This window comes from Schistocerca nitens, chromosome 4 (genome assembly GCF_023898315.1).
Source record: "Schistocerca nitens isolate TAMUIC-IGC-003100 chromosome 4, iqSchNite1.1, whole genome shotgun sequence".
NCBI lineage: Eukaryota > Metazoa > Arthropoda > Insecta > Orthoptera > Acrididae > Schistocerca > Schistocerca nitens.
The window spans coordinates 935,813,172-935,840,186 of NC_064617.1; the positions used below are offsets into that span (position 1 = coordinate 935,813,172).

Below are 27,015 nucleotides of genomic sequence, written 5' to 3' on the forward strand. Positions count from 1 at the left end.
TGGCTCAAATATAAGGTGCAGTCTAACAGAAGCCACACCTTTAATTTTTTGGAGGGGGAAGAAAACTATGAACTCCATGGAGAATATTTTATGTTGCACTACCCATTTACAAAAATTGTACACAATATGGTCACACTTTTTTTAATGTTGTTATGTAAATAAATCACACAGTCTTCGTTAATGTCACCCTTAACTTCATCACTGGTATTTGTTATACCACTTCCAGTATTTACATCATGCTCCTCCCGTGGCACTTTGTTTTCTTGATCATCCAGGGCACTGGACATGCAACACTTCTTTAGCCTTTTGGTAATAAAATCTGGTGACACTGATTGCCATGAAGAGAAAATCTTTTCACACATATGGCTGAAGGAGTGATGCATGACGCCCTTCTAAAAGCCAATCTGAATAGTCTTTTTGGGTTCCTCTTCAGTTACACAAAAGCTGTGTCAGTCATGTCACGTAAATTAACACACTGTGAAGACAATAACAGTCACTACATAAATGAAACATCAATAACTGAAGGCATGAAGGAAGGAAAATCAAGATTTTATGTTCCATTGATATCAAGGTCGAGATGGCACACAAGCTTGGCCATGCCCTTTCAAAGGATCCATTACAGCATTTCCTTGGAGCAATTTCGGAAAGTCACGGAAACCTAGATCTGGATGGCTGAATGCAGACACGAACTCTATTCCTCTGAAGTACAAGTCCCATATGCTAACCATTGTGTCACCACGCTTGCTATCAAAAACTATGGCAGTTACAGTGTTTTTTCACATACACCAATTGATTCCCAAACTCTCACTACATTGTTATTCCAATCTGAAACAAGAAATGAACTCTACAATTGAAGTTTCTACTACATAAAAGTATACCAGTAGTAGTGTCACACAGATAAGTCCCTCTCTAATTTTTCATGGCCGAATTTTGGGGAAAAAGGGCAACTTATATTTGAGCCAATTCAGCATATTTATCTTTGATTGTGTATGTAATGTTGGTAATGTTTTCTGACAGAACACACTGCTAACTGTGTAGTTACATGATCTCAGAAATGCTTTTAAATTTTTACAGCATTCAGTATTACAAATATGTACAGTAGTAACTGGCTGGCTATAGTGTACAACTTACTGCAATATCTTGCAAATAAGCATTTGAAATTGGCCAAGTAGTTTATTTAGAGTGAGCCTTTAAAACATAGTGTCATGAGGGGGAAAATGAAAACAACAATTTCACATGGAAGTTCTTGTTGGGTCATTTTTTAAGATTTTTGTAAAACCTCACAGCTCAAACTGTTTCATTCCACATTTGATAATCAATCACCTTCAGAAAATGATGTTTACAATTTGTTTGCAGAATTCTGTCATGCTCATCCTTATGCCATCGATAGATTTTGTGAAGACCAACCCAGCAATCAGTTGTTATTCCAATGACACAGTTGTTATTCCAGTGATGCAATGTGCTACATGAATGAAAAGGATCAGCATTTGTTTTACCATGCGGCAGAGGCACCTTCATGCTGCAATACATTCAATCTTGCATGGGCATTTAGCTGTGAATAAAGATCTGCTTCCAAATGGTTGTGTAAAATTTGACATAAGCTCAAAATCATGCTTGTTAGCTGTGAATAAAGATCTGTTTCCAAATGGTTCTGTAAAATTTGTCAGAAACTCAAAATCATGTTTGTATCACTTCGTATACAGAAAACCTCAAAAATGAGGAAGTCCAAATTCCATATACAACACTGCAATAAGTGAAAATTGTACATACACTGACAAATTATATATATATATATATATATATATATATATATATATATATATATATATATATTTTGCAACACCTAGAGAGAGTTATGCAATACAGTTGGAAGTCAGCAGGTGTGCTTCTACATCTGAAAGATGATGTCCATTCAAACTCTGCGCCAGCCGCATATGAGTGGCGCTTAGTAATGCCACTATGAGGATGGATGGTTGTTTGGTTTGTTTGTTTGTTTGTTTAAGGGGGGTGGTGGGGAAGGGGCCAAACTGCTTAGTCACCAGTCCCTTGTTCCTATAAAACAAGTCCAATAGGGAAAGAATAAAACAAACAAGACTTATCATACAAAACCTGGAGAAAAGAAAAACCACAAGGACTACAGAAGGGCAAGAAACACTACAATGGACAAAATAAGACAAAAAAGACAGGGATTAAAACAGTAGAGCAGATGACCGTGGCTAGCTGATCACAAAAATAAAAAAGGATAAGCCAGTCACTCTGCAACACACAAAAACCTCCAGCCTAAAAGCACTAGGGTAGAGAACACGGATGGACAAAGGATATGCACTAAAATTTAGATGGAACAATAAACCCTCCCCCCTCACGTATAAAATGTAAAACTATATCAGCCGATGAGGCGTTGTCAGCTAAAACTAATGGTAACTGAAAATTCTGTCACAGGGCAGCTAAAGCTGGGCAGTGCAACAGAATGTGGGCCACTGTCAACCGACTGCCATACTGACACTGGGGTGGGTCATCACTGGGGAGGAGATAGCCTGGGTTAGCCAAGTGTGGCCAATGCAAGGCTGGCAGAAGACCACAGAGCCCTGCGAGAGGCCTGCATGGAGGACTTCCTGACATTCGTCGTCTCCTTTATGGTACACAGTTTATTAGGCATACCTAGATTATGCCATTCTGTATCCCAAATCCCAAAAACCTAGTGGCATAATACCAAGCGCAAGTTACTTTCAGAAATGCCGATCTCCAGAAGCAGTTTCCAAGTAGCCTGTTTGGCCATCCTGTCAGAAAGTTCATTTCCTGGGGTTCTGATGTGTCCCGGGGGTCCAAACAACCACCACTGAATGACTGAACCATTCCAGGGCATAGATGGACCCCTGGATGGTTGCTACCAAAGGATGGCGAGGGCAGCACTGGTCAATAGCTTGTATGCCACTCAAGGAGTCACTACAGACAAGGAAGGACTGACCGAAGTAGGAACAGATACACTCAAGAGCATGGATATGGCCACCAGCTCTGCAGTGAAAACACTGTAGCCATCTCGCAAGGAGCACTGTTCAATACGTCCTGTGTGAGCACAAGCAATGCCAATGCGGTCATCAGCGATTGAGTCAGACATCCGCATAGACTACTTTAGAGGCACAGAATGTTTCAAGAATCTAGATAAAGTGACAACTGAGATCCTTAGGAGGAACCGAGTCATTAGGACCATGCAAAAGGACAAGCTGAAGCTGTGGCCTATACCACGGACATGTATGTGAATGGACCCAGAGGAGAGATGGTAAAGGAAAGGACTCTAGTTCAGACAGGAGGGATCAGATGTGAACAGTGATCATAATCCCTGACCTGGGCTGCTGATGCGGGACAGGAACCACTGTGGTTGGGAAAAGACAGTAATTTGAATGCTCAGGAGAGCTACAAATGAGTGCAGCATAATTGGTGAGCAGTTGTCAGCACCTGATCTGCAACAGAGGGACCCCAGCCTTCACCAGTAGGCTGATCATTGGACTCATCCTAAAAGCTCCCGTTGCTAGTCTAACCCCACAGTGGTGCACTGGGTCCAGCAACTGCAATACTGAGGGCGCCGCTGGGCCATAAACCGGACTCCCATAGTCAAAGGCAGGACTGAACAAGGGCTTTGTAGAGATGCAGCAGTGTATAGCAATCTGCACCCCAATTGGTGTTGCTCAGGCAGCGGAGGGCATTAAGGTGCTGCCAGCACTTCCATGTAAGCTGCTGAAGATGAGGAAGCCAAGTCAATCAGGCATCAAAAACCAGTCCTAAGAATCAATATGTCTCCACTACAGTGAGTGGATCATAATCAAGGTAAAGTTCTGGTTTAGGATGAACAATATGACACTGACAGTAGTACATGAGGTACAACTTTGCAGCTGAAAACTGGAAGCCTTGGGTTAGAGCCCATGACTGTGCCTTATGGATGGCTTCTTGCAGGCGCCTCTCAGTAACACCACTACTGGAGGAACAATAGAAAATGCAAAAGTCGTCTGTATACACAGAAGATGAGATGAACAGCCCCACAGCTGCTGCTAGAATGTTAATGGCCACTAAAAATAAACATACATTCAATACTGAGCCTACGGGACCCCATTCTCCTGGATATGGAGGGAACTAAGTCGTAGGCTTTTCTTAAATCAAAAAAGACAGCTGCCAGGTGTTGGAATCTCAGAAAGGCTGTTCGAATGGCAGACTCTAGGGACACTAAGTAGTCAGTGGTAGAGCAACCCTGGCAGAAACCACCTTAAGATGGAGCCAGTAGGCCCCGCAACTCCAGGAGCCAACACAACCGCTGACTCACCATAAGTTCTAGCAGCCTACAGAGAACATAGATTACACTGAAGAGATGATAGCTATCCACTTCAAGCAGTTTTCTACCAGGTTTGAGCAGTGGAACAATGGGAATATGCCATCGTTCCAGATGGAGCTGAAGGTGACAAGGAGATGATAAGGAGATATCGCAGTGGTTCAATGAGAGACGTTTAATCACGTCAAGTGTGGATGCGATCTGGTCCAGGAGCTGTGTCGAGGGAATGTGCAAGGGCACGAAGGAGCTCCCACTCAGTAAAAGGAGCGCTGTATGGTTCACTGTGGCTTTTAGTGAAAGAGAGAAGTTTCCCTTCCATTTGTCATTTGAGGGTACAAAATGCGGAGGGAGGGGTGGGGTAATTCTCCAATGCAGAAAGGTCTGAGCGTAGTTCTCAGCAAAGTGTTTCACAACTGCATTTGCATTGGTTGACAAAGCTCCACTGATGGATATGTCACAGACACCTGTTGGGGTCTGATTGTAGTGCTTCGAGAATTTCAACGTAAATTCTAGAAACACCTGGCTCTCCACCATCTCGAAGACCCGATATTTTAATGACAAGGTTGAGAGAGCCTTTTTACTGTGCCACGCATGTCTGTATGAGAAGGAAGGACAGCTGTCACAAAGAGCCAGGAGCTGTGTCAGATGAGTGGCCCCGACAAGTAGTTACAAGCAGCACCCTAGAAGTTATATCAAAAAGTCAAAGAGAATATGGATAATGTTCCATGGTCCGTGGTGTCATCAGGATTGTTACAGAGACAGATGAAGTGTGTGTTATATAGAGACTTTTACTTTATGTCTTGGCTCTGCATGAGGCGGAATGTATGTAACTGTATAAATGTATGGTAGATTCTGACTTTTATCTTGGACCAGTTGGCTTGCTGGAGTTTGTACATAACAATTGTTTCTTTGGGACTAGAGTCAAAAATATATGGTTGTTTATCTGACAAGAGCCAACAAGTACATAATTTATTTCGAGAATATAGAGCTGGTTAATAATATTCCCCTTAACCTGATACAGTCTTTGGAGAAGAATTAAACGGCGAGAGCGACGTAGCTGATAACCCAAAGAAGAGGATCGACTGCATGCACAATGTGTAAAAGTCAAATGGAAGAGACGTGTGAGTCGTGCAACCCAACACCACACTCTCTCCTGTCGTCCAAGAAACCGTTAGATGGTATCCAAAGACACGTCTGATCTTCGCGCAGCCTTGCGAAGGCTACGTATGTGACCCAATGATTGAGACATGCCTCTCCCAACACTCCTGTTTCCATCTTTTTATGAGCTGGCAAACACAGGCATGGAGCCATTTAAAAGTTATTAGGTGCTCCAGTGATGGGTGCCGCTTGTTGCTGTAGAGTCCGCCTACATTCTTTAATGGCCTCCACAATTTCCGGCAACCACCCAAACACGGTCTTTCGCTGGGCGCACGCTGAGGAATGGGGGATCACATTTTCCACAGGAGAAACGACCAATGAGGTTTCTCTATGTACCATTACATCAATGTTAACATGTGGGAGGGATTCAAGAGTGATGGCATAGGAGAAAGCTTCCCAGCCTGCCTCGTTTAAAGCCTATTTTGGGTAGGCATCTGGGGAAATGACACTGGTGGAGAGACAGGAAGATGGGGAAGTGGTCACTACCACACAACTCGTCATGGGCTCTCCAGTGACAGATGAGAGAAGTCCTGAGCTGCAAAGTGATAAATTAATAGCCGAGTAAGTGCTATGAGCCACAATGAAATGTGTGGGGCCCCCAGTATTTAAGAGGCAGAGGTCGAGTTGAGACAGTAAATTCTCAACATCTCTACCTTGGCCATTACTGGTGCCACCACGCAAGGGGTTATGGGTGTTAAAATCTCCCAAATGTAGGAAAGGTTCCGGGAGTTGATTGGTCAGTTCAGTCAATACGTACAGGGCTACTTGATCTGCAAGACGATATACACTGTAGATGGTTATTTCCCGCGTTGTCCTATCTTGACTGCCACAGCTTTGAGAGGAGTTTGAAGGGGCAGAGGATCGCTGCATACTGAGTTCAGGACATAGATGCATATTCCACCTGACTCTACGGTTTTTGTAATATCCCCATAAGCTGCAAAGGGCAAGGGTCCACACTGTCGGGAACCAGGTTTCTTGGAGGGCAATGCTAAAAGCAGGTGTAAAGCCTAACAGTTTTCATAGCTCACATAGTTGGTGGAAAAAACCACTGCCATTTCATTGGAGGATGACACTGTTTGGAGACTGGGAAGGCAGTAAGCGCTGTGTGGGGGGGCTACTGGAATTTCTTTTTCTGGGAGGGGGGGGGAGGGTCTTCTTTCTTCTGTTTGGATGTGTCTCACTACTCCTTGGGTTTTTCTGGCTGGGAGGGCTTCACTTATTCAATCTCAGGAACTGAGGACAATCTTTAAGCCAAACAACCAGCTTCCTGCGGGTTCTTCAGCCACTGGCAAATATCCTCTTTCACATGGTAGGAACCTTGGAAGGGAGTGACCCAAGGGACCCCTTCCTAGTGACAGGAGCCAAAGAAGACTGATGCTTCACTGGCTGAGAAGTGGGGTCTGATGTCCCCATTGGCTGAGGAGGCCACTGCTCCCAAAGTAGGTGTTGTGGGAGCAGCAGGGGCAGGAGTGCACACAACCATCAAGGGAGCAGATGTAGTCTTGCAGCCGGGGGCCAACCATGAATGGAGGAACTGATGGGGCTGTAACCGTTGTTGTAGCTGCGGCATAAGACGATGTCACATGCACAGGGTTTAGCTTTTCAAATTTCCTCTTAGCCTCTGTGTAGGTCAGTCGGTCCAGGTTATTGTATTCCATGATTTTCCTTTCTTTCTGGATAGGAGGCCAGTCAACAGCCTGCAACCTACCTGTCTGCGTACTACACACACAACCTACACCTGAAGTTATGACCTGGGAAGCGATTTCACAAGGCACCAGAATTCATCTTGAGTAATTGATTACCTGATGCGATAAAAATCACCGAATTGATGTCTTGTTGCTAATATTCACTTCATTTATTTATTGCCTAATGACTACTGTTTGTTTCCGTAAGTAAAATAAAAAATGTGTGAGCATTAATTGATGTGTTAGCAGGCCTTTGTGGTCAGAATGACTGTGTGTGTGTGTGTGTGTGTGTGTGTGTGTGTGTGTGTGTGTGTGTGTTTGTTTTCTATTATGATGAAGGCCTGTTTGGCTGAAAGATTCTGTTAACGGTCTTTCTTTGTTGTTCCTATCTGTGATTCAGTACCTCCACTATATTGTGAGTAGAAACTATCGTTTTCGTAATGTTATCATTATTCCATCCCGGATTTTCCACTGTCTGAGAAACTGCTGAATCCTTCCTAAATCACATTTTTGATGGACCAACATCAGTGTGGGAAAAAATGTCTCCAGAATCAGTTGAATGTATGTAGAAGTGTACAGATTTTGAAGGTGAATACTTCATGTGGCGAAAAAAAATTTGCATCTAAATATGTTTTCCTTTCATTGTTTGTGTAGAAACTTATATAAAGGCAACCCTTTTATAGGTAGAAATGTACATAAGGGCAAAATCTTCAAAATATGTTGCACAGTGCAACTTTCCTCAACCTGAAAGTTGGTTTCAACGCCACAATGCTTCACTAGTCACAATCTTATTGGAGGTGGTACACCTTTGCCATTCTCGGACCTATGAAATAACTTATCTAGGTAGTTACAGGGGGACCTACAGTTTGATGCCAACTCTAAACAACAGAGCAAGTCTGCATTTACCACACAAAGCAACTTTGTATTTTCGACATACACTCATCTTTGCCAGAGGTCAAGGATGTCTGTGTCATCCAAAATTATGTGACTTTAGCAAAAAACTTACTTTAAATGAGAAAGGAACGGATATGTAAGCAAAAATAGATATTTATCAAAGTGGTACTGAATTATTAATTGTTTTGTGATGTCAAATTTTTACTTTGTCCTAATAAATGTTGCTAATGTTTGCATGAGATAGAGAAATAATGTGATGTCCCAGACAACTAGAGGAGGAACGCCAGACTTTCCAGGGGCACTGGCCTGCCGCAAGACACTTTTGCAAGACACATTTCAGTCCCACAGAGCAAGCCACTATAAAATAATAGAAAGGAATAATATATTCATTTTTATCACTTACCAATATGTTGACTAGTCTTATCTTGCACTCTCTCCCTTCTGCAACAAAACAATAATATCAGAGTGAACATTGAGTATGTATGTGTGTCAACATATAATACAAAACTCTTCAACACCTTGCGTTCCACATATACGGTGAAATGAATATCCATTAGGGTCAAAATATTTTTTAAATATTTGTAATATCCTGCATCTTATCTGTTAGTTGGTAATTTATATTTTACATTATTCTTGCGAGAATTCTGGTCAAATTGTTGTGTTCAAGTTTCAGTGACTACTGGTCTCGCGGATCCACTAACTTTACCTTCCAGCACCTATATTCCTTGTGAGGCCATAGTGTCACCACACTATTTATTACTTATTGGCACATACAAGGTGTTACAAAAAGGTACGGCCAAACTTTCAGGAAACATTCCTCACACACAAATAAAGAAAAGATGTTATGTGGACATGTGTCCGAAAACGATTAATTTCCATGTTAGAGCTCATTTTAGTTTCGTCAGTATGTACTATACTTCCTTGACTCACTGCCAGTTGGCCCAATTGAAGGAAGGTAATGTTGACTTCGGTGCTTGTGTTGACATGCGACTCATTGCTCTACAGTACTAGCATCAAGCACATCAGTACGTAGCTTCAACAGGTTAGTGTTCATCACGAACGTGGTTTTGCAGTCAGTGCAATGTTTTCAAATGCGGAGTTGGCAGATGCCCATTTGATGTATGGATTAGCACGGGGCAATAGCTGTGGTGCGGTACGTTTGTATCGAGACAGATTTCCAGAATGAAAGTGTCCCGACAGGAAGACATTCGAAGCAATTGATCAGCGTCTTAGGGAACACGGAACATTCCAGCCTATGACTCGTGACTGGGGAAGACCCAGAACGACGAGGACACCTGCAATGGACGAGGCAATTCTTCGTGCAGTTGACGATAACCCTAATGTCAGCGTCAGAGAAGTTGCTGCTGTACAAGGTAACGTTGACCACGTCACTGCATGGAGAGTGCTAGGGGAGAACCAGTTGTTTCCGTACCATGTACAGCGTGTCCAGGCACTATCAGCAGCTGACTGGCCTCCACAGGTACACTTCTGCGAACGGTTCATCCAACAATGTGTCAATCCTCATTTCAGTGCAAATGTTCTCGTTACGGATGAGGTTTCATTCCAACGTGATCAAATTGTAAATTTTCACAATCAACATGTGTGGGCTGACGCTTCTCAACAACAGATTCGGTGACCGATGGATTGGCAGAGGGGGACCAATCCCATGGCCTCCACGCTCTCCTGACCTCAACCCTTTTGATTTTCATTTATGGGGGCATTTGAAAGCTCTTGTCTACGCAACCCCGGTACCAAATGTAGAGACTCTTCGTGCTCGTAATGTGGACGGTTGTGATACAATACGCCATTCTCCAGGGCTGCATCAGCGCATCAGGGATTCCATGCGACGGAGGGTGGATGCATGTACCCTCGCTAACGGGAGGACATTTTGAACATTTCCTGTAACAAAGTGTTTGAAGTCACACTGGTATGTTCTGCTGCTGTGTGTTTCCATTCCATGATTAATGTGATTTGAAGAGAAGTAATAAAATGAGCTCCAACATGGAAAGTAAGCGTTTCCGGATACATGTCCACATAACATATTTTCTTTCTTTGTGTGTGAGGAATGTTTCCTGAAAGTTTGGCCGTACCTTTTTGTAACAGCCTGTATGTCTTCAGCTATGCATGGACAACAGTGTATGGTCTTCCATATCAAGTCAACAGAGGCCTGCAAGCGCTGAGTTTTGCTCATGACATAATGCATTCCTGACTGATGATTAAACACTTCATAACACTTCCAGAATCTCTCTCTCTCTCTCTCTCTCTCTCTCTCTCTCTCTCTCTCTTATAGATAGTGGAATATTTTCTGCTGTATGAGTGTAAAATTAACAAAATCACTGAAAACAATGCCAGTTAGATGTTTAACAATGTTTTTTTTAATTAAGTAGTGGATTCTATTCTTGAATTCATTATAAATATGTACTGCATTCGGTATGCTCATGGCAATCAGTATTTAAGTACCATTTCATCCCCTGATCTGCTGACTCAGCAAATGGTTTGTATTTGTTATAGGGTCATTTCATGTCCAATCAGACAATTTTAGTAATGGTCTCCATGTGGCCATCTACAGTTTTGTTAAAAACTTTTACCATGGTTGCAAGGCACATTTGACAACAGAGCCACCAGCCTGGATGTCACTCAGCAGATGTGTATATTATCAAAAATAAATCATCATGTTTGACAACATTTTATAAGTTGACTGTTGCAGTGAGAAATCTGCAAACTGGTATTTCCACTCAATTTTTGATTCTAAGTTTAAATATTACATGAACAATGTCAATGAGATAGCAAATTTTCCACAATTACTGCTTAAAAAATAAAAAACTTAACACACTCAGACTTACCCCAGTTTCAATCACTGATCTCCGGCTTCTCTAAAACATTTCTGTGTCATTATATTTTTTCCCCAAGGAAGTCGATATAGGGCCACATGATAAACATTAACCTTCAAGCTTGTTTAGTTATTTAGATAGTTGGACATAAACTGGATGTATAAGTTAATTGTCAAATTTCACCAAAGTTTTAGGTCAAATATATCAAAACAGAGGCCAACCAATTTTATCATTGCTAATTTCATTAGAATGAGCAGACTCTTATCTCTTAGGAACTTGTTTTTGCTTGTTGGTATCTTTCATTTAAGGGATATTATTTAGTTTCAAATGCAAGCAACTTCGTCACAGTAAACTAGTATCTGATGTAAACGGATCTAAGATAATCAATTTGCTATGAAAGCTGTATAAACTGGATTATATTCCAAAGTTGTGAACTTTATTTTATACACCTGCCTATTCATGGCATTTGACTTCACAAATAAAGAATAACCATTGCATTTATCTTTGCACATGTTCGGCTTAAAACTTATACTGATAATTTATGCTATTTAGTCAAATTAATTGTTGTTGTTGTTCTGGTCTTCAGTCCCGACTCTGGTTTGATGCAGCTCCCCATGCTACTCTATCCTGTGCAAGCTTCTTCATCTCCCAGTACCTACTGCAACCTACATCCTTCTGAATCTGCTTAGTGTATTCATATCTTGGTCTCCCTCTACGATTTTTACCCTCCATGCTACCCTCCAATACTAAATTGGTGATCCCTTGATGCCTCAGAACATGTCCTATGAACCGATCCCTTCTTCTAGTCAAGTTGTGCCACAAACTCCTCTTCTCCCCAATCCTCTTCAATACCTCCTCATTAGTTATGTGATCTACCCATCTAATCTTCAGCATTCTTCTGTAGCACCACATTTCGAAAGCTTTTACTCTCTTCCATACATGGCTACACTCCATACATATACTTTCAGAAACGACTTCCTGACACTTAGATCTGTACTCAATGTTAGCAAATTTCTCTTCTTCAGAAACGCTTTCCTTGCCATTGCCAGTCTACATTTTATATCCTCTCTACTTCGACCATCATCAGTTATTTTGCTCCCCAAATAGCAAAACTCCTTTACTACTTTAAGTGTCTCATTTCCTAATCTAATCCCCTCAGCATCACCCGACTTAATTCGACTACATTCCATTATCCTCATTTTGCTTTTGTTGATGTTCATCTTATATCCTCCTTTCAAGACACTGTCCATTCCATTCAACTGCTCTTCCAAGTCCTTTGCTGTCTCCGACAGAATTACTACGTCATCGGAGAACCTCAAAGTTTTTATTTCTTCTCCATTGATTTTAATACCTACTCCGAAATTTTCTTTTGTTTCCCTTACTGCTTGCTCAATATGCAGATTAAATAACATCGGGGAGAGGCTACAACCCTGTCTCACTCCCTTCCCAACCACTGCTTCCCTTTCATGCCCCTCGACTCTTGTAACTGCCATCTCGTTTCTGTACAAATTGTAAATAGCCTTTCGTTCCCTGTATTTTCCCTCTGCCACCTTTAGAATTTGAAAGAGAGTATTTCAGTCAACATTGACAAAAGCTTTCTCTAAGTCTACAAATGCTAGGAACGTACGTTTGCCTTTCCTCAATCTTTCTTCTAAGGTGAGTTGTAAGGTCAGTATTGCCTCACGTGTTCCAATGTTTCTATGGAATCCTAGCTGATCTTCCCCGAGGTCCGCTTCTACCAGTTTTTCCATTCGTCTGTAAAGAATTTGCGTTAGTATTTTGCAGCTGTGATTTATTAAACTGATAGTTCGGTAATTTTCGCATCTGTCAACGTCTGCTTTCTTTGGGATTGGAATTATTATATTCTTCTTGAAGTCTGACGGTATTTCGCGGTCTCATACATCTTGCTCAACACATGGTAGAGTTTTGTCAGGACTGGCTCTCCCAAGGTTATCAGTAGTGCTAATGGAATGTTGTCTTCTCCCGGGGCCTTGTTTCGACTCAGGTCTTTCAGTGCTCTGTCAAACTCTTCACACAGTATCATATCTCCCATTTCATCTTCATCTACATCCTTTTCCATTTCCATAATATTGTCCTCAAGTACATCGCCCTCATATAGATCATCTATAAACTTCTTCCACCTTTCTGCTTTCCCTTCTTTGCTTAGAACTGGGTTTCCATCTGAGCTCTTGATATTCATACAAGTGGTTCTCTTTTCTCCAAAGGTCTCTTTAATTTTCCTGTAGGCAGTATCTACCTTACCCCTAGTGAGATAAGCTTCTACATCCTCATATTTGTCCTCTAGCCATCCATGCTTAGCCATTTTGCACTTCCTGTCAATCTCAATTTTGAGACGTTTGTTTTCCTTTTTGCCTGCTTCATATATTGCATTTTTATATTTTCTCCTTTCATCAATTAAATTCAATATTTCTTTTGTTACCCAAGGACTTCTACTAGACCTCATCTTTTTACCTACTTGATCCTCTGCTGCCTTCACTACCTCATCCCTCAAAGCTACCCATTCTTCTTCTACTGTATTTCTTTCCCCCATTCCTGTCAATTGTTCCCTTATGCTCTCCCTGAAACCCTGTACAACCTCTGGTTTAGTCAGTTTATCCAGGTCCCATCTCCTTAAATTCCCATCTTTTTACAGTTTCTTCAGTTTTAATCTACAGTTCATAACCAATAGATTGTGGTCGGAGTCCACATCTGCCCCTGGAAAGTCTTAAAATTTAAAACCTGGTTCCTAAATCTCTGTCTTACCATTATATAATCTATCTGAAACCTTTTAGAATCTCCAGGATTCTTCCATGTATACAACCTTCTTTTGTGATTCTTGAACCAAGTGTTAGCCATGATTAAGTTATGCTCTGTGCAAAATCCTACCAGACGGCTTCCTCTTTCATTTCTTCCCCCCAATCCATAATCACCTACTACGTTTCCTTCTCTTCCTAATTCCAGTCACCCATGACTATTACATTTTCGTCTCCCTTCACTATCATAATAATTTCTTTTATTCCCTCATACATTTCTTCAATTTCTTCATCTGCAAAGCTAGTTGGCATATAAACGTGTATTACTGTAGTAGGTGTGGGCTTCGTGTCTATCTTGGCCGCAATAAAGCGTTCACTATGCTGTTTGTAGTAGCTTACCCGCACTCCTGTTTTTTTTTTATTCATTATTAAACCTATTCCTGCATTATCCCTATTTGATTTTGTATTTATTACCCTGTATTCACCTGACCAAAAGTCTCGTTCCTCCTGCCATCGAACTTCACTAATTCCCACTATATCTAACTTTAACCTATCCATTTCCCATTTTAAATTTTCTGACCTACCTGCCTGATTAAGGGATCTGACATTCCACGCTTCGATCCATAGAACGCCAGTTTTCTTTCTCCTGATAAAGACATCCTCCAGAGTAGTCCCCGCCCGGAGATCTGAATGGGGGACTATTTTACCTCCGGAATATTTTACCCAAGAGGACGACATCATCTTTTAATCATACAGTAAAGCTGCATGCCCTCGGGAAAAATTACGGCTGTAGTTTCCCCTTGCTTTCAGCCGTTCGCAGTACCAGAACAGCAAGGCCATTTTGGTTAGTGTTACAAGGCCAGATCAGTCAATCATCCAGAGTGTTGCCCCTGCAACTACTGAAAAGGCTGCTGCCCCTCTTCAGAAACCACACATTTGTCTGGCCTCTCAACAGATTCCCCTCTGTTGTTGTTGCACCTACGGTACGGCCATCTGTATCGCTGAGGCACGCAAGCCTCCCCACCAAAGGCAAGGTCCATGGTTCAAATTAATTAGCAAGCGTAATTACTGTGAATGGCTACATGGAACTTTCCATCCTGTTCCAAGATGTGGAATTATGCCTGCCACGGATCCATGTTCAACTGGTTGTTGCAACCCTTTTCTGAAGAAGAGCCAAAATAAAAAAAGCCTTCAACTAATCAATGTCCCCAATGTCAAGAAGCTTGAAGATTTGACAGAGAATTGTGTGAAGCATGGCCAGAAGCTTGGTACAGCATGCAGAACAGAAGGAAATGCTAAATTAAAATCATAATCACCACCACCACAATTAGATTATGGTGAAGGTATGAAAGTAGCTGAAGCAGGCATGGTTACGCAAAGCAGAAGATCGTTGAAGCACAGGCTCTTGTCAGTAACAAAACCGACAACACTGGTGGTTTTGAGTTTGATGAAATGATGCAACCATGTAAAAGCCATGTGAAGACTGCCAAAAAGTTTAAAAAAGAAAGGGGAATACTTGCACTGTCTGAAAGAAAGCAAAGAAACAAATTTTGGACCAAATAGTCAAAAGATGGTGAGTATATCAGGACGTATCGTGGGCTCAAAGATTAAGTTTCTACTATAATTGAAGGACAGAAGTTCAAGAAGCAGCAACCTGAAAGAGCTATTTAAATTCTGTGAATTAAGGCCAAAATGGTAAGTGTGTCAGTTGTTCTGGAACACAGTCAGTTTCTGTATATACAATATATAAGAATTTCAGCTAATGATAGACAGAATTCCACTCTGAGAAGATCCCAAATGCCTACTCAAAACAACTGTCTGTAGCTTAGAATAAAAAATACTGCATGCTTCATCAATGTGAAAAACAGGTACCCCACCCATACAATTATAGTCAGTGGCGACTTCAATCTACTCTCGATATGCTGGAAAAATAATATGTTTAAAGCTAGCGGCAGGCATGAAATGTCATCCAATATTGTACTGAATGCTTTCTCAGAAAATTATTTTGAATAATTAGTTCATGAGCCCACTTGAAGTGTAAATGGTTGCGAAAGCATACTTGACCTTTTGGCAACAAATAATCCTGGACAAATAGAAAGTATCATGACAAATACAGGGGTTAGTGACCACAAGGCAGTTGCTGCTAGGCTGAATAACGTAACACCCACAACCATCAAATAGAAATGCAAAGTACATCTATTTTAAAAAGCTAGTAAAAATGCTCTTATCGCCATTTTAAGAGGTAGTCTTCACTCCTTCTGATCTGATCATGTGGAATGATTTCAAAGAGATAGTATCGACCGTAATTGAGAGATATGACCCACATAAATTAATAAGTGATGGTACTGATCCCCCATGGCACACAAAATGGGTCAGACTGCTGTTGCAGAAGCATTGAAAAAAGCACGCCAAATTTGAAAGAACGCAAAATTCCCAAGATTGTCAAAGCTTTGCAGAAGTTCAAAATTTAGCAGACACTTAAATGCAAGACACTTTCAATAATTTCCACAACGAAACTCTGCCTCGGAATCTGGGGGAAAACCCAAAAAGATTCTGGTCATACATAAAGCACACGAGTGGCAAGAGACTATCTTTGCTGCGTGGTAACAATAGAGAAGTCACTGATGACAGTACCACTAAAGCAGGGTTATTAAACACAGTTTTCCAAAACTCCTTCACCAAAGAGGACGAAGTAAATATTCATGAATTCCAATCAAGAACAATTGCCAAGATGAGAAATATAGAAGTAGATATCCTCGGTGTAGCAAAACAGCTTAAGCCACTTAACAAAGGCAAGGCCCCCGGTCCAGATTGTATACCAGTCAGGTTCCTTTCAGAGTATGCTCATACAATAGCTCCATATTTAGTAATTATATACAACTGCTCTCTCACAATGTTCCATACCTAAAGACTGGAAAATTGCTCAGGTCACACAAATACCCAAAAAGGGAAATAGGAGTAATCTGCTGAATTTCAGGCCCATGTCACTTAACATCGATTTGCAGTAGGGTTTTGAAATGTATATTGTGTTTGAACATTATGAATTACCTTGAAGAAAACGATTATTGCCACACAGTCAGCACGGATTAAGAAAATAGCACTCTTGTGAAACACAACTAGCTCTTTATACTCATGAAGTAATGAGTGCTGTCAACAGCGGATGTCAAATTGATTTCATATTTTTAGATTTCCAGACACCGTTCCTCACAAGCATCTTCTAACCAAACTGCGTGGCTATGGAATAGCGCCTCCAGTTGTGCAACTGGATTCATGATTTCCTGTCAGAAAGATCACAATTTGTAGTAATAGATGGAAGTTATCGAGTAAAACAGAAGTAATATCTGGTGTTCCCCAAGGAAGTGTTATAGGCCCTCTATTGTTCCTCATCTATATTAACGACACAGGAGACAATCTGAGTAGCCCTCTTAGATTGTTTGCACATGATGCTGTCATTTACACTCTTGTAAAGTAATCAGATGACCAAAACGAATTGCAAAATGCACACTGTTGGCACTCCCCTACATAGGGAGAATTGATCATTATGATAAAATAAGAGAAATCAGGGCTCGCACAGAAAAATTTAAGTGCTTATTTTTCCTGCACGCCATTCAAGAGTGGAACGGTAGAGAGACAGCTTGAAGGCAGTTCACTGAACTCTCTGCCAGGCAACTCATTGTGAATAGCAGACTAATGTCATATATGTAGATGAAAAGTGCCCATGGGAAGAAGCACTGGAAATATGAGGTGCACCCAGAAAGTAAATTTTTTGTCATGTTGTGGGATCAACTTTTGTATTCCTGTGCTGTAGAAGTCTGCCACCTGTGAATAGAACGAGCATGCGACAGTCATCTTCAAATCTTTATCATTGTCAAAACACTGACTGGAGGTCAGGAATTGCTAGAGGTGAAAGTAAAGGGAAATTATTGGAAGCAAGATAAGGACTGTATGCCGGATGATCAAACAGCTCCCATCTGAACTTCGGCAAAGCCGTTTATGTGCACCAAGCCATATGGGGATGAGCATTGTCATGGAGCAGCACCATACCTGCAGTGTAAGCATTCCGCATCTGTTGCTCTGAATGACAGGTGGCAGTTTCTGCTTTGTTTCACAATAACAACCAGCATTCACTGTTTCATCTCTGGGTAGAAAGTCAATGAGCAGAATGCCTTTCCTGTCCCAGAACACCATGCACATCACTTCCTGCACTGACACTGTGTGTCTAAATTTCGTCTCGACCGGAGATTCATTGTGACACCAACGCATTCTGGGTGCACCTGGTATTTTTGACAAATGCTTTCAAAAATACGGATTCAGATTGTATTTTGAATTCAAGAAGTGGCTACACACTGACAGAAACACTGATCACAAGCCACTGTCAATTGAAAATTGTATTTCAGAACTGACAGGAAAAATATAGAGCATTTAATGTCGTCACTATAGTGCAAAGCATCAGTCATCATTTGAAGATGATCAAAAACAATTTGAAAATGAGACAAACTGTTGTTTTAATGGATGTAGACTGTTCATTTGTGGTGCAAATAAGTAATATGAAAATGATTTTGGAAGCAATACTGAATACAGCTTCTTCAGGACAAGCCACAATGAATCAACAGTAATATGATGAATTTTGTGATGAGAACTTCAATGGAATCAAGTTGTTGTTCATTGAAAAGGTTGAAGATGAAACTGCACGATTGGCTCAAGGAGAAATGTTCAAAAATGGCAAAACCATTTCAGAGACAAGTGATAATCAATCATTTGTGCCGACTGATGAAAAATGACTTTGTATCACCAAAGTTTCAAATGACACAGCATCTTTTATAGTCTATCACAAGCAACTTTGGAGAAAAGATCTTTAATCTCCAACCTGGATTGTATGTAGCCTGCATTTATGACAATACATGGTGGACTGGTACGATCTAAGACATATCACTTGAACGGAACAGAAGTCTAGTAGCCATCCCACGGGTCCTGCACATTCATTTTGTTGGTCAGATATAAAAAGACTATTTCAGGGTTAAAGAGCAGCATATTATACCCAACATTCTTGCTCCATCCACAACAATGATGGGGTACCAGCATAAGTTCCCTGAGCAAACTTTACTGAATATTGTAGAAAAATTCAACTCCAGTCAACAGTAAAAACCAGCTCAGGCTTGGGAACCTGATAAGAATCCCAGCAGTATGCTTTGGAACCTGATTAGAAACCTTCAAACAGTTTTGGGAACCCAACACAGAAACCCAATTCGGGCTTGGGAGCCTGTACAAAGAGACCTGCCCATGACTGTCCTCACATGGACATTTCGCGTGGCCTCTTCACAATTGGGTTACTAACTATTTTTTTTATTTTTTACTTTTTAATTGATAGTAGCAATGATCCCATGGACCAATGCAAGTTTCCCATTTACACAGCCTTAAAAATAAACTGATTCTCATAGATTCATTTACATCAAATACATCTTTGCCTTGACAAAACTGCTTACATCTGAAGCTAAATATTGTCTCTTAAATAAAACATAACAAATCTACTCTTTCTAATGGCTTTAGTTCCATAAAAATTGATTGCTCACCATTCAGAGATACCTGACCACAAACATTGGTCAAATTTGTGCTTGGACAATGAGTTGGCGCTGTCGTTGACAGCTTGGAGTAAGAGGGCCACCAACAATGTCAACAAAGACTTCAAACAAATGAGTCCCTTTCTGACGTAAAAATAATATTGTGTTGAAGGTTAGACTATTTCGAGTTGTAATTCAGGAGACCTATAGTTGTGAGAGAGGAAGAATTTAAAATATAGAGAAGTGAATCTTAAGAGTTCAAAGTTTATTTCACAGCTCAAAGTAGTCATCATTATCTCATATGTCAGCATCACCCTGCAAAAGATTGAAATCCAGAAGAAAAAGTTGTACACGGCAGCGGGACAGAGTAGCTATATTACCACAATGATTCATAAAGACAAATGTACATAATTAAAGGTAATATAATGGTGCGTAACAGATCTGACATGGTGAAATGTACCAAGTGCGAGCAGCAGCTGAATTACACCATTATTTGGATTTGTAACATTATATAATCAACCACCACAATTCCCCCCCCCCTCCCCACCACCACCACCACCACATGTGGCAACCAAACAGTGAAACGAACCAGGGACACTGAGGAGATCACAGTTCACTGGATGAATTTTAAGGATTTCAACATAATATCAAGAAGATCGTATTTGTTGCTCTTAGCAACTATACGTTAACAACAGAGATCCACGAGCTGAATGAACAAACTGTCTCATGTTTTCGACTAAATTGTTGACCAATCTCAGTCAAAAATCTTATTTGGATGTATGAAAATCAATTTCCACGTAAAAAGGAATAAACTTTTCTGGGTATACAAAACACCTAGCAACAAATTACAATGACATACTTACAATGTAAGTACTAGACAAGACTTTACAACTTTGGACACATGGATTAGGTACACTGTTACAAACCAACTACTGAGCATTTGTATAGATGCTGTAGTGCCTCGAGAATTTCCGCACAAATTCCAGAACTACTTGTCCTTCTAGAGTCTTGAACACACGATTTTTTAAAGTAAGTGTGAGAGAACGTACATACTAAATGATTAATGGAAAATCTCATATCAAGATGTGAAACAAATACTAACAAAGAGATAGAGGGGCTGGCCAGTACTTACCTCAGCTCAGTACAGCCGATAGATACACAAAAAACAGAACCGAAAATTTACGTTCCTAGCTTTCGGAACAAATGTTCCTTCATCAGGGAGGAGAGAGGGGAAAGAAAGGGAAGAAGGGAAAGTGGATTCAGTTACTCATAACCCAGGTCATGAAGCAACAGGGAAAGGAAAACAGGGAGGGTGACAAGGATGGAGGCATGGCTGTCAGAGGGAAGCCAAAGATATTCTACTGTAAGTACTGTGCCAGCTTCAAACGAAAGAGGATGCATACAGAAGGAAAGAGGTATATAGTATAAAGATAAACACAACTATGTAGGATGAAAAGATGCGTGAATGGCTAAAGAGGAAAGGGAAAGAGGAGAAGACTGAAGAGTAAATGGGAGTGAGGTTGTTTAACGTAGGTTCAGTCCAGGGGGATGGCGGGATGAAAGGATGTGTTGGAGTGCAAGTTCCCATCTCCGCAGTTCAGAGGGACTGGTGTTGGGTGGGAGAATCCAAATGGCACATACGGTGTAGCAGGTTCCTAGGTCCCTAGAATTATGCTGGAGGGCATGCTCTGCTACTGGGTATTGGACATCTCCTAGGCGGACAGTTCGTCTGTGTCCGTTCATGCGCTCAGCCAGTTTAGTTGTTGTCATACCGATGTAAAAGGCTGTGCAGTGCAGGCATGTCAGCTGATAAATGACATGTGTAGTTTCACACGTGGCCCTGCCTTGAATTGTGTATGTTTTACCAGTGGCGGGGCTGGAGTAGGTGGTTGTGGGGGGATGCATGGGGCAGGTTTTGCAGCGGGGTCGGTTACAGGGGTAGGAATTGCTGGGTAGAGAAGGTAGTCCGGGAATACTGTAGGGTTTGACAAGGATGTTACGGAGGTTAGGGGGGCGACGAAAGGCAACTCTGGGTGGTGTGAGGAGAATTTTGTCAAGGGATGATCTCATTTCAGGGGTTGAGTTGAGAAAGTGATTTCCGCCAGGGATGCTCGTGCCACCAAAGTCGTATTGGAAGAGCAAGAAGTAATCATGTAGTATTCCCTGCTGTTTTAGTGTGTGGTTATTATTAAAGTAAAATGAACAACTGATTATAGACATTTAATTGTACTTCATGTCTTGGACTCGGAGAAGTCAAGACGCATGTTTATATTTTCACATACTTTTTAAACCAATTGTTATGTCTCAATGCACTTAATTATTTCTAAAGCTCAAGACACGAGTGAGACGACGAAGATATTTATATGTCTAAAAAGAGAATTTTGTTCTGCGTAGCAGTTCTAGTACATCGATAATCAACGAGTATGTTGACACTAAAGTTCATGTATGTCATCAAAAGATTACAGAAATAAAAAAAATATTTTCTGTAGCCAAAAAGCGTTAGAATATGGCGACCAGTGAAAAGGACTCAAAAAAATGGGAATTTTGAGAGGAAATCGAAGATGAAGCTGTAATGTGTTGCCACAGCAACCAGGTATAACAAGATAAGAGAACTGTGTCATGGACTGGATTCAGCGGCCTAAAAGTTCAAATGGTGAAAAGTAATAAATGCTATAAAAGAGAAGACATAAGAAAGATATTATGCTAAAAGAAAAGAGAGAAGATTCTGAGGTATCGCGTGTCCGAGCTGAGGTGAGGCGAGGCATATGTAGTGCCTCAAGAATTTCCGCATAAATTCCAGAAACACTGGCCCTTCTACTGTCTCGAACGCATGATATTTTAAAAGTAGCTGTGAGAGAACATTCATACCGCGTGACATGTTTGTGTGTGCAGGCTGGAAAAGAGTCACGAGCAGCGATGGTCGAATGGCATCGACAAGTGTTTGCCGCTCGCGCCACAGAAGTCGTATTGGAAGAGCAAGAAATTCTCATGTCGTATTCCTTGCTGTTTTAGTGTCTGTGATTATTGTTAAAGAAAAACAAACAAGTGGCTATAGACAATTGTACTTCATGTGTTGGACTTGCTAGAAGTAAGACATGTTCATAATTATGTGGCTGTAAAAAACTACACTAAAAATGTATTTAATTGAATCTAATACTAAACGAATCGGTTTACTTGCAGACACTCGAATATTTATGTGAGAGGTGGTGAATTTGTTGTTTTGCAGAAGCTAAAATATACCAAGACTAAACTAAAAGTATTTTGCGAATATCCACTTATCACAAGAGTAGAGAGAGAGAGAGAGAGAGAGAGAGAGAGAGAGAGAATGACAAATTCCCGTAACCAGCATTATTCTTCGAAGAAGAAGGTTTTGGAGATCGGCGTAGCTGGCTATCCAGAGAAGAAGATCGGCTGTGCATATCATGAAAGTCAACTGATGTGAGAGATGTGTGGATTTTGCTTGCAATCTGAAGTCACACCGCTTCTTATCGCCGCACAGCAGTAGAACGTGGCAATCGTGAAAGGACTCGAATAAACAGCAATTTTGAGAGGAAATCAAAGCAGAAGATATGATGTGTTGCCATAGCAACCAGGTATAACAAGACAAGAGAACTGTTTCATGGAATTGGATTCGGCCTAAAAGTTCAAATGGTGAAAAGTAATAAATGAAATAAAAGAGAAGATGTAAGAAAGATATTAAGGTAAAAGAAAAGACAGAAGATTCTAACGTATTAGACTAAGAAGAACAGTTGTTGTCGTTGTTGTTGTTGTTGTTGTTGTTGTTGTCTTCAGTCCTGAGACTGGTTTGATGCAGCTCACCAAGCTACTCTATCCTGTGCAAGCTGTTTCATCTCCCAGTACCTACTGCAACCTACATCCCTCTGAATCTGCTTAGTATATTTATCTCTTGGTCTCCCTCTATGATTTTTACCCTCCACGCTGCCCTCCAATACTAAATTGGTGATCCCTTGATGCCTCAGAACATGTCCTACCAACCGATCCCTTCTTCTAGTCAAGTTGTGCCACAAACTTCTCTTCTCCCCAATCCTATTCAATACCTCCTCATTAGTTATGTAATCCACCCATCTAATCTTCAGCATTCTTCTGTAGCACCACATTTCGAAAGCTTCTACTCTCTTCTTGTCCGAACTATTTATCGTCCACGTTTCACTTCCATACATGGCTACACTCCATACATATACTTTCAGAAACGACTTCCTCACACTTAGATCTGTACTCGATGTTAGCAAATTTCTCTTCTTCAGAAATGGTTTCCTTGTCATTGCCAGTCTACATTTTATATCCTCTCTACTTCGACCATCATCAGTTATTTTGCTCCCCAAAAAGCAAAACTCCTTTACTACTTCAAGTGTCTCATTTCCTAATCTAATTCCCTCAGCATCACCCGACTTAATTTGACTACATTCCATTATGCTCGTTTTGCTTTTGTTGATGTTCATCTTATATCCTCCTCTCAAGACACTATCCATTCCCTTCAACTACTCTTCCAAGTCCTTTGCTGTCCCTGGCAGAATATCAATGTCATCGGCGAACCTCATAGTTTTTATTTCTTCTCCATGGATTTTAATACCTACTCCGAAATTTTCTTTTGTTTCCTTCACTGCTTGCTCAACATACAGATTGAGTAACAGCGGGGAGAGGCTTCAACCCTGTCTCACTCCCTTCCCAACCACTGCTTCCCTTTCATGTCCCTCGACTCTTATAACTGCCATCTTGTTTCTGTACAAATTGTAAATAGCCTTTCGCTCCCTGTATTTACCCCTGCCACCTTCAGAATTTGAAAGAGAATGTTCCACTCAACATTGTCAAAAGTTTTCTCTAAGTCTACAAATGCAGGAAACGTCGGTTTGCCTTTCCTTAATCTAGCTTCTAAGATAAGTCGTAGGGTCAGTATTGCCTCACATGTTCCAATATTTCTATGGAATCCAAGCTGATCTTCCCCAAGGTCGGCTTCTACTAGTTTTTCCATTCGTCTGTAAAGAATTTGCGTTAGTATTTTGCAGCCGTGACTTATTAAACTGATAGTTCGGTAATTTTCACACATCTGTCAGCACCTGCTTTCTTTGGAACTGGAATTATTATATTCTTCTTGAAGTCTGACTGTATTTCGCCTATCTCATGCATCTTGCTCACCAGATGGTAAGAGTTTTGTCAGGACTGGCTCTCCCAAGGCTGTCAGTAGTTCTAATGGAATGTTGTCTACTCCCAGGGCCTTGTTTCGACTCAGGTCTCTCAGTGCTCTGTCAAACTCTTCACACAGTATCATATCTCCCATTTCATCTTCATCTACATCTCTTCCATTTCCATAATATTGTCCTCAAGTACATCGTCCTTGTATAGACCCTCTATATACTCCTTCCACCTTTCTGCTTTCCCTTCTTTGCTTAGAACTGGGTTTCCATCTGAGCTCTTGATATTCATACAAATGGTTCTCTTTTCTCCAAACGTCTCTTTAATTTTCCTGTAGGCAGAATCTATCTTACCCCTAGTGAGACAAGCCTCTACATCCTTACATTTGTCCTCTAGCCATCCCTGCTTAGCCATTTTGCACTTCCTGTCAATCTCATTTTTGAGACGTTTGTTTTCCTTTTTGCCTGCTTCATTTACTGCATTTTTATATTTTCTCCTTTCATCAATTAAATTCAATATTTCTTCTGTTACCCAAGGATTTCTGCTAGCCCTCATCTTTCTACATACTTGATCCTCTGCTGCCTTCACTACTTCTTCCCTCAAAGCTACCCATTCTTCTTCTACTGTATTCCTTCCCCCCATTCTTGTCAATTGTTCCCTTATGCTCTCCCTGAAACTCTGTACAACCTCTGGTTTAGTCAGTTTATCCAGGTCCCATCTCCTTAAATTCCCATCTTTTTGCAGTTTCTTCAGTTTTAATCTACAGTTCATAACCAATAGATTGTGGTCAGAGTCCACATCTGCCCCTGTAAATGTCTTACAATTTAAAACCTGGTTCCTAAATCTTTGTCTTACCATTATATAATTTATCTGAAATCTGTCAGTATCTCCAGGATTCTTCCATGTATACAACCTTATTGTATGATTCTTGAACCAAGTGTTAGCTATGATTAAGTTGTGCTCTGTGCAAAATTCTACAAGGCGGCTTGCTCTTTCATTCCTTCCCCCCATTCCATATTCACCTACTACGTTTCCTTCTCTCCCTTTTCCTACTACCGAATTCCAGTCACCCATGACTATTACATTTTCGTCTCCCTTCACTATCATAATAATTTCTTTTATTTCATCAAACATTTCTTCAATTTCTTCGTCATCTGCAGAGCTAGTTGGCATATAAACTTGTACTACAGTAGTACGCATGGGCTTTGTGTCTATCTTGGCCACAATAATGTGTTCACTATGCTGTTTGTAGTAGCTTACCCGCACTCCTATTTTTTTTATTCATTATTAAACCTATTCCTGCATTACCCCCATTTGATTTTGGATTTATAACCCTGTATTCGCCTGACCAAAAGTCTTGTTCCTCCTGCCACCGAACTTCACTAATTCCCACTATGTCTAACTTTAACCTATCCATTTCCTGTTTTAAATTTTCTAACCTACCTGCCCGATTAAGGGGTCTGACATTCCACGCTCCGATCCGTAGAATGCCAGTTTTCTTTCTCCTGATAACGACGTCCTCTTGAGTATCCCCGCCCAGAGATCCGAATGGGGGACTATTTTACTTCCGGAATATTTTACCCAAGAGGACACCATCATCATTTAACCATACAGTAAAGCTGCATGCCCTCAGGAAAAATTACGGCTGTAGTTTCCCCTTGCTTTCAGCCGTTCGCAGTACCAGCACAGCAAGGCCGTTTTGGTTAGTGTTACAAGGCCAGATCAGTCAATCATCCAGACTGTTGCCCCTGCAACTACTGAAAAGGCTGCTGCCCCTCTTCAGGAATCACACGTTTGTCTGGCCACTCAACAGATACCCCTCCATTGTGGTTGCACCTACGGTATGGCTATCTGTATCGCTGAGGCACGCAAGCCTCCCCTCCATGGTTCATGGGGGGGGGTTCCATGATGAGAATATTCATCAAAGAAGATCCAGTGTGAGGAGTAAGCGGCTCTCACCCACATTGCGAGGATGCGTAAGTCCAACTACGCCGGCATCAGTCGCTGATCATGAGTGCTGATTCCACAAAACGCTCGCCGATGCCAAAGCTGAAACCAACATTCGACACCGCCGGTGCCAGTGCTGTTCACCGGCGCTTATTACACATCCGCTCATCAACGCAGCTAGAATTATACGACGGGTGAGTGTGAAATAAAAACTTAATTACTCTAGTGCTACAAAATACTGTGGGGTGAACTTTTACTGTGTAATTAGTATAATTACAATTAGTACTAATTGCTCACAAGAGAAAGTCTGTAGAAGCATGAACAGTATACAACAAGTTGGAGAGAGGTCAGAACCAGCCATGGCTATGAGAATAACTAAAGAAGGGCCTGACTGGTCTGAGTCAGTAGATATGATCAAAACTTTAAATGCTTGAAGTGCTTATTTCAGTGTTCAGAGTGCAGCTTTAGATGGGAATTTTTTTAAAAAAAACCTAGACTTAATAACGTCTATAAGTTTTAAATTAAAGGCTCGAGGTGAGATTCTAAATAATGGAGTGGATTTAATAAATTCTCAATTAAAGGCTCAGAATGAGACTCTGCATATTCAAACGAAGAATTAAACGTCAAAGTAGACGCTCAAAGCAAAGAATCTAGTAATCTATGAGAAGGCATGGGTGCTTTAAAAACTGAATTCGATGCCAAATGTAATGATGTAGAATC

At 41.0% G+C, this 27,015-nt stretch overlaps 1 protein-coding gene across 5 annotated transcripts in view; it reads right to left on the reverse strand.

Annotated features, from left to right (window-relative positions):
* Positions 1 to 27,015, reverse strand: part of LOC126253573 (longitudinals lacking protein, isoforms A/B/D/L-like) — a 236,755-nt gene that overhangs the window by 133,038 nt on the left and 76,702 nt on the right. For all 5 annotated transcript variants that reach the window (XR_007546004.1, XR_007546003.1, XR_007546002.1 and 2 more), the window contains exon 2: positions 8,459 to 8,496. Coding sequence is in view for 1 of the 5 variants with exons in the window: in XM_049954997.1 (XP_049810954.1) it covers positions 8,459 to 8,496 (38 nt within the window). In the remaining 4 variants the exon portion in view is untranslated. The remainder of the gene's footprint in view (positions 1 to 8,458; positions 8,497 to 27,015) is intronic.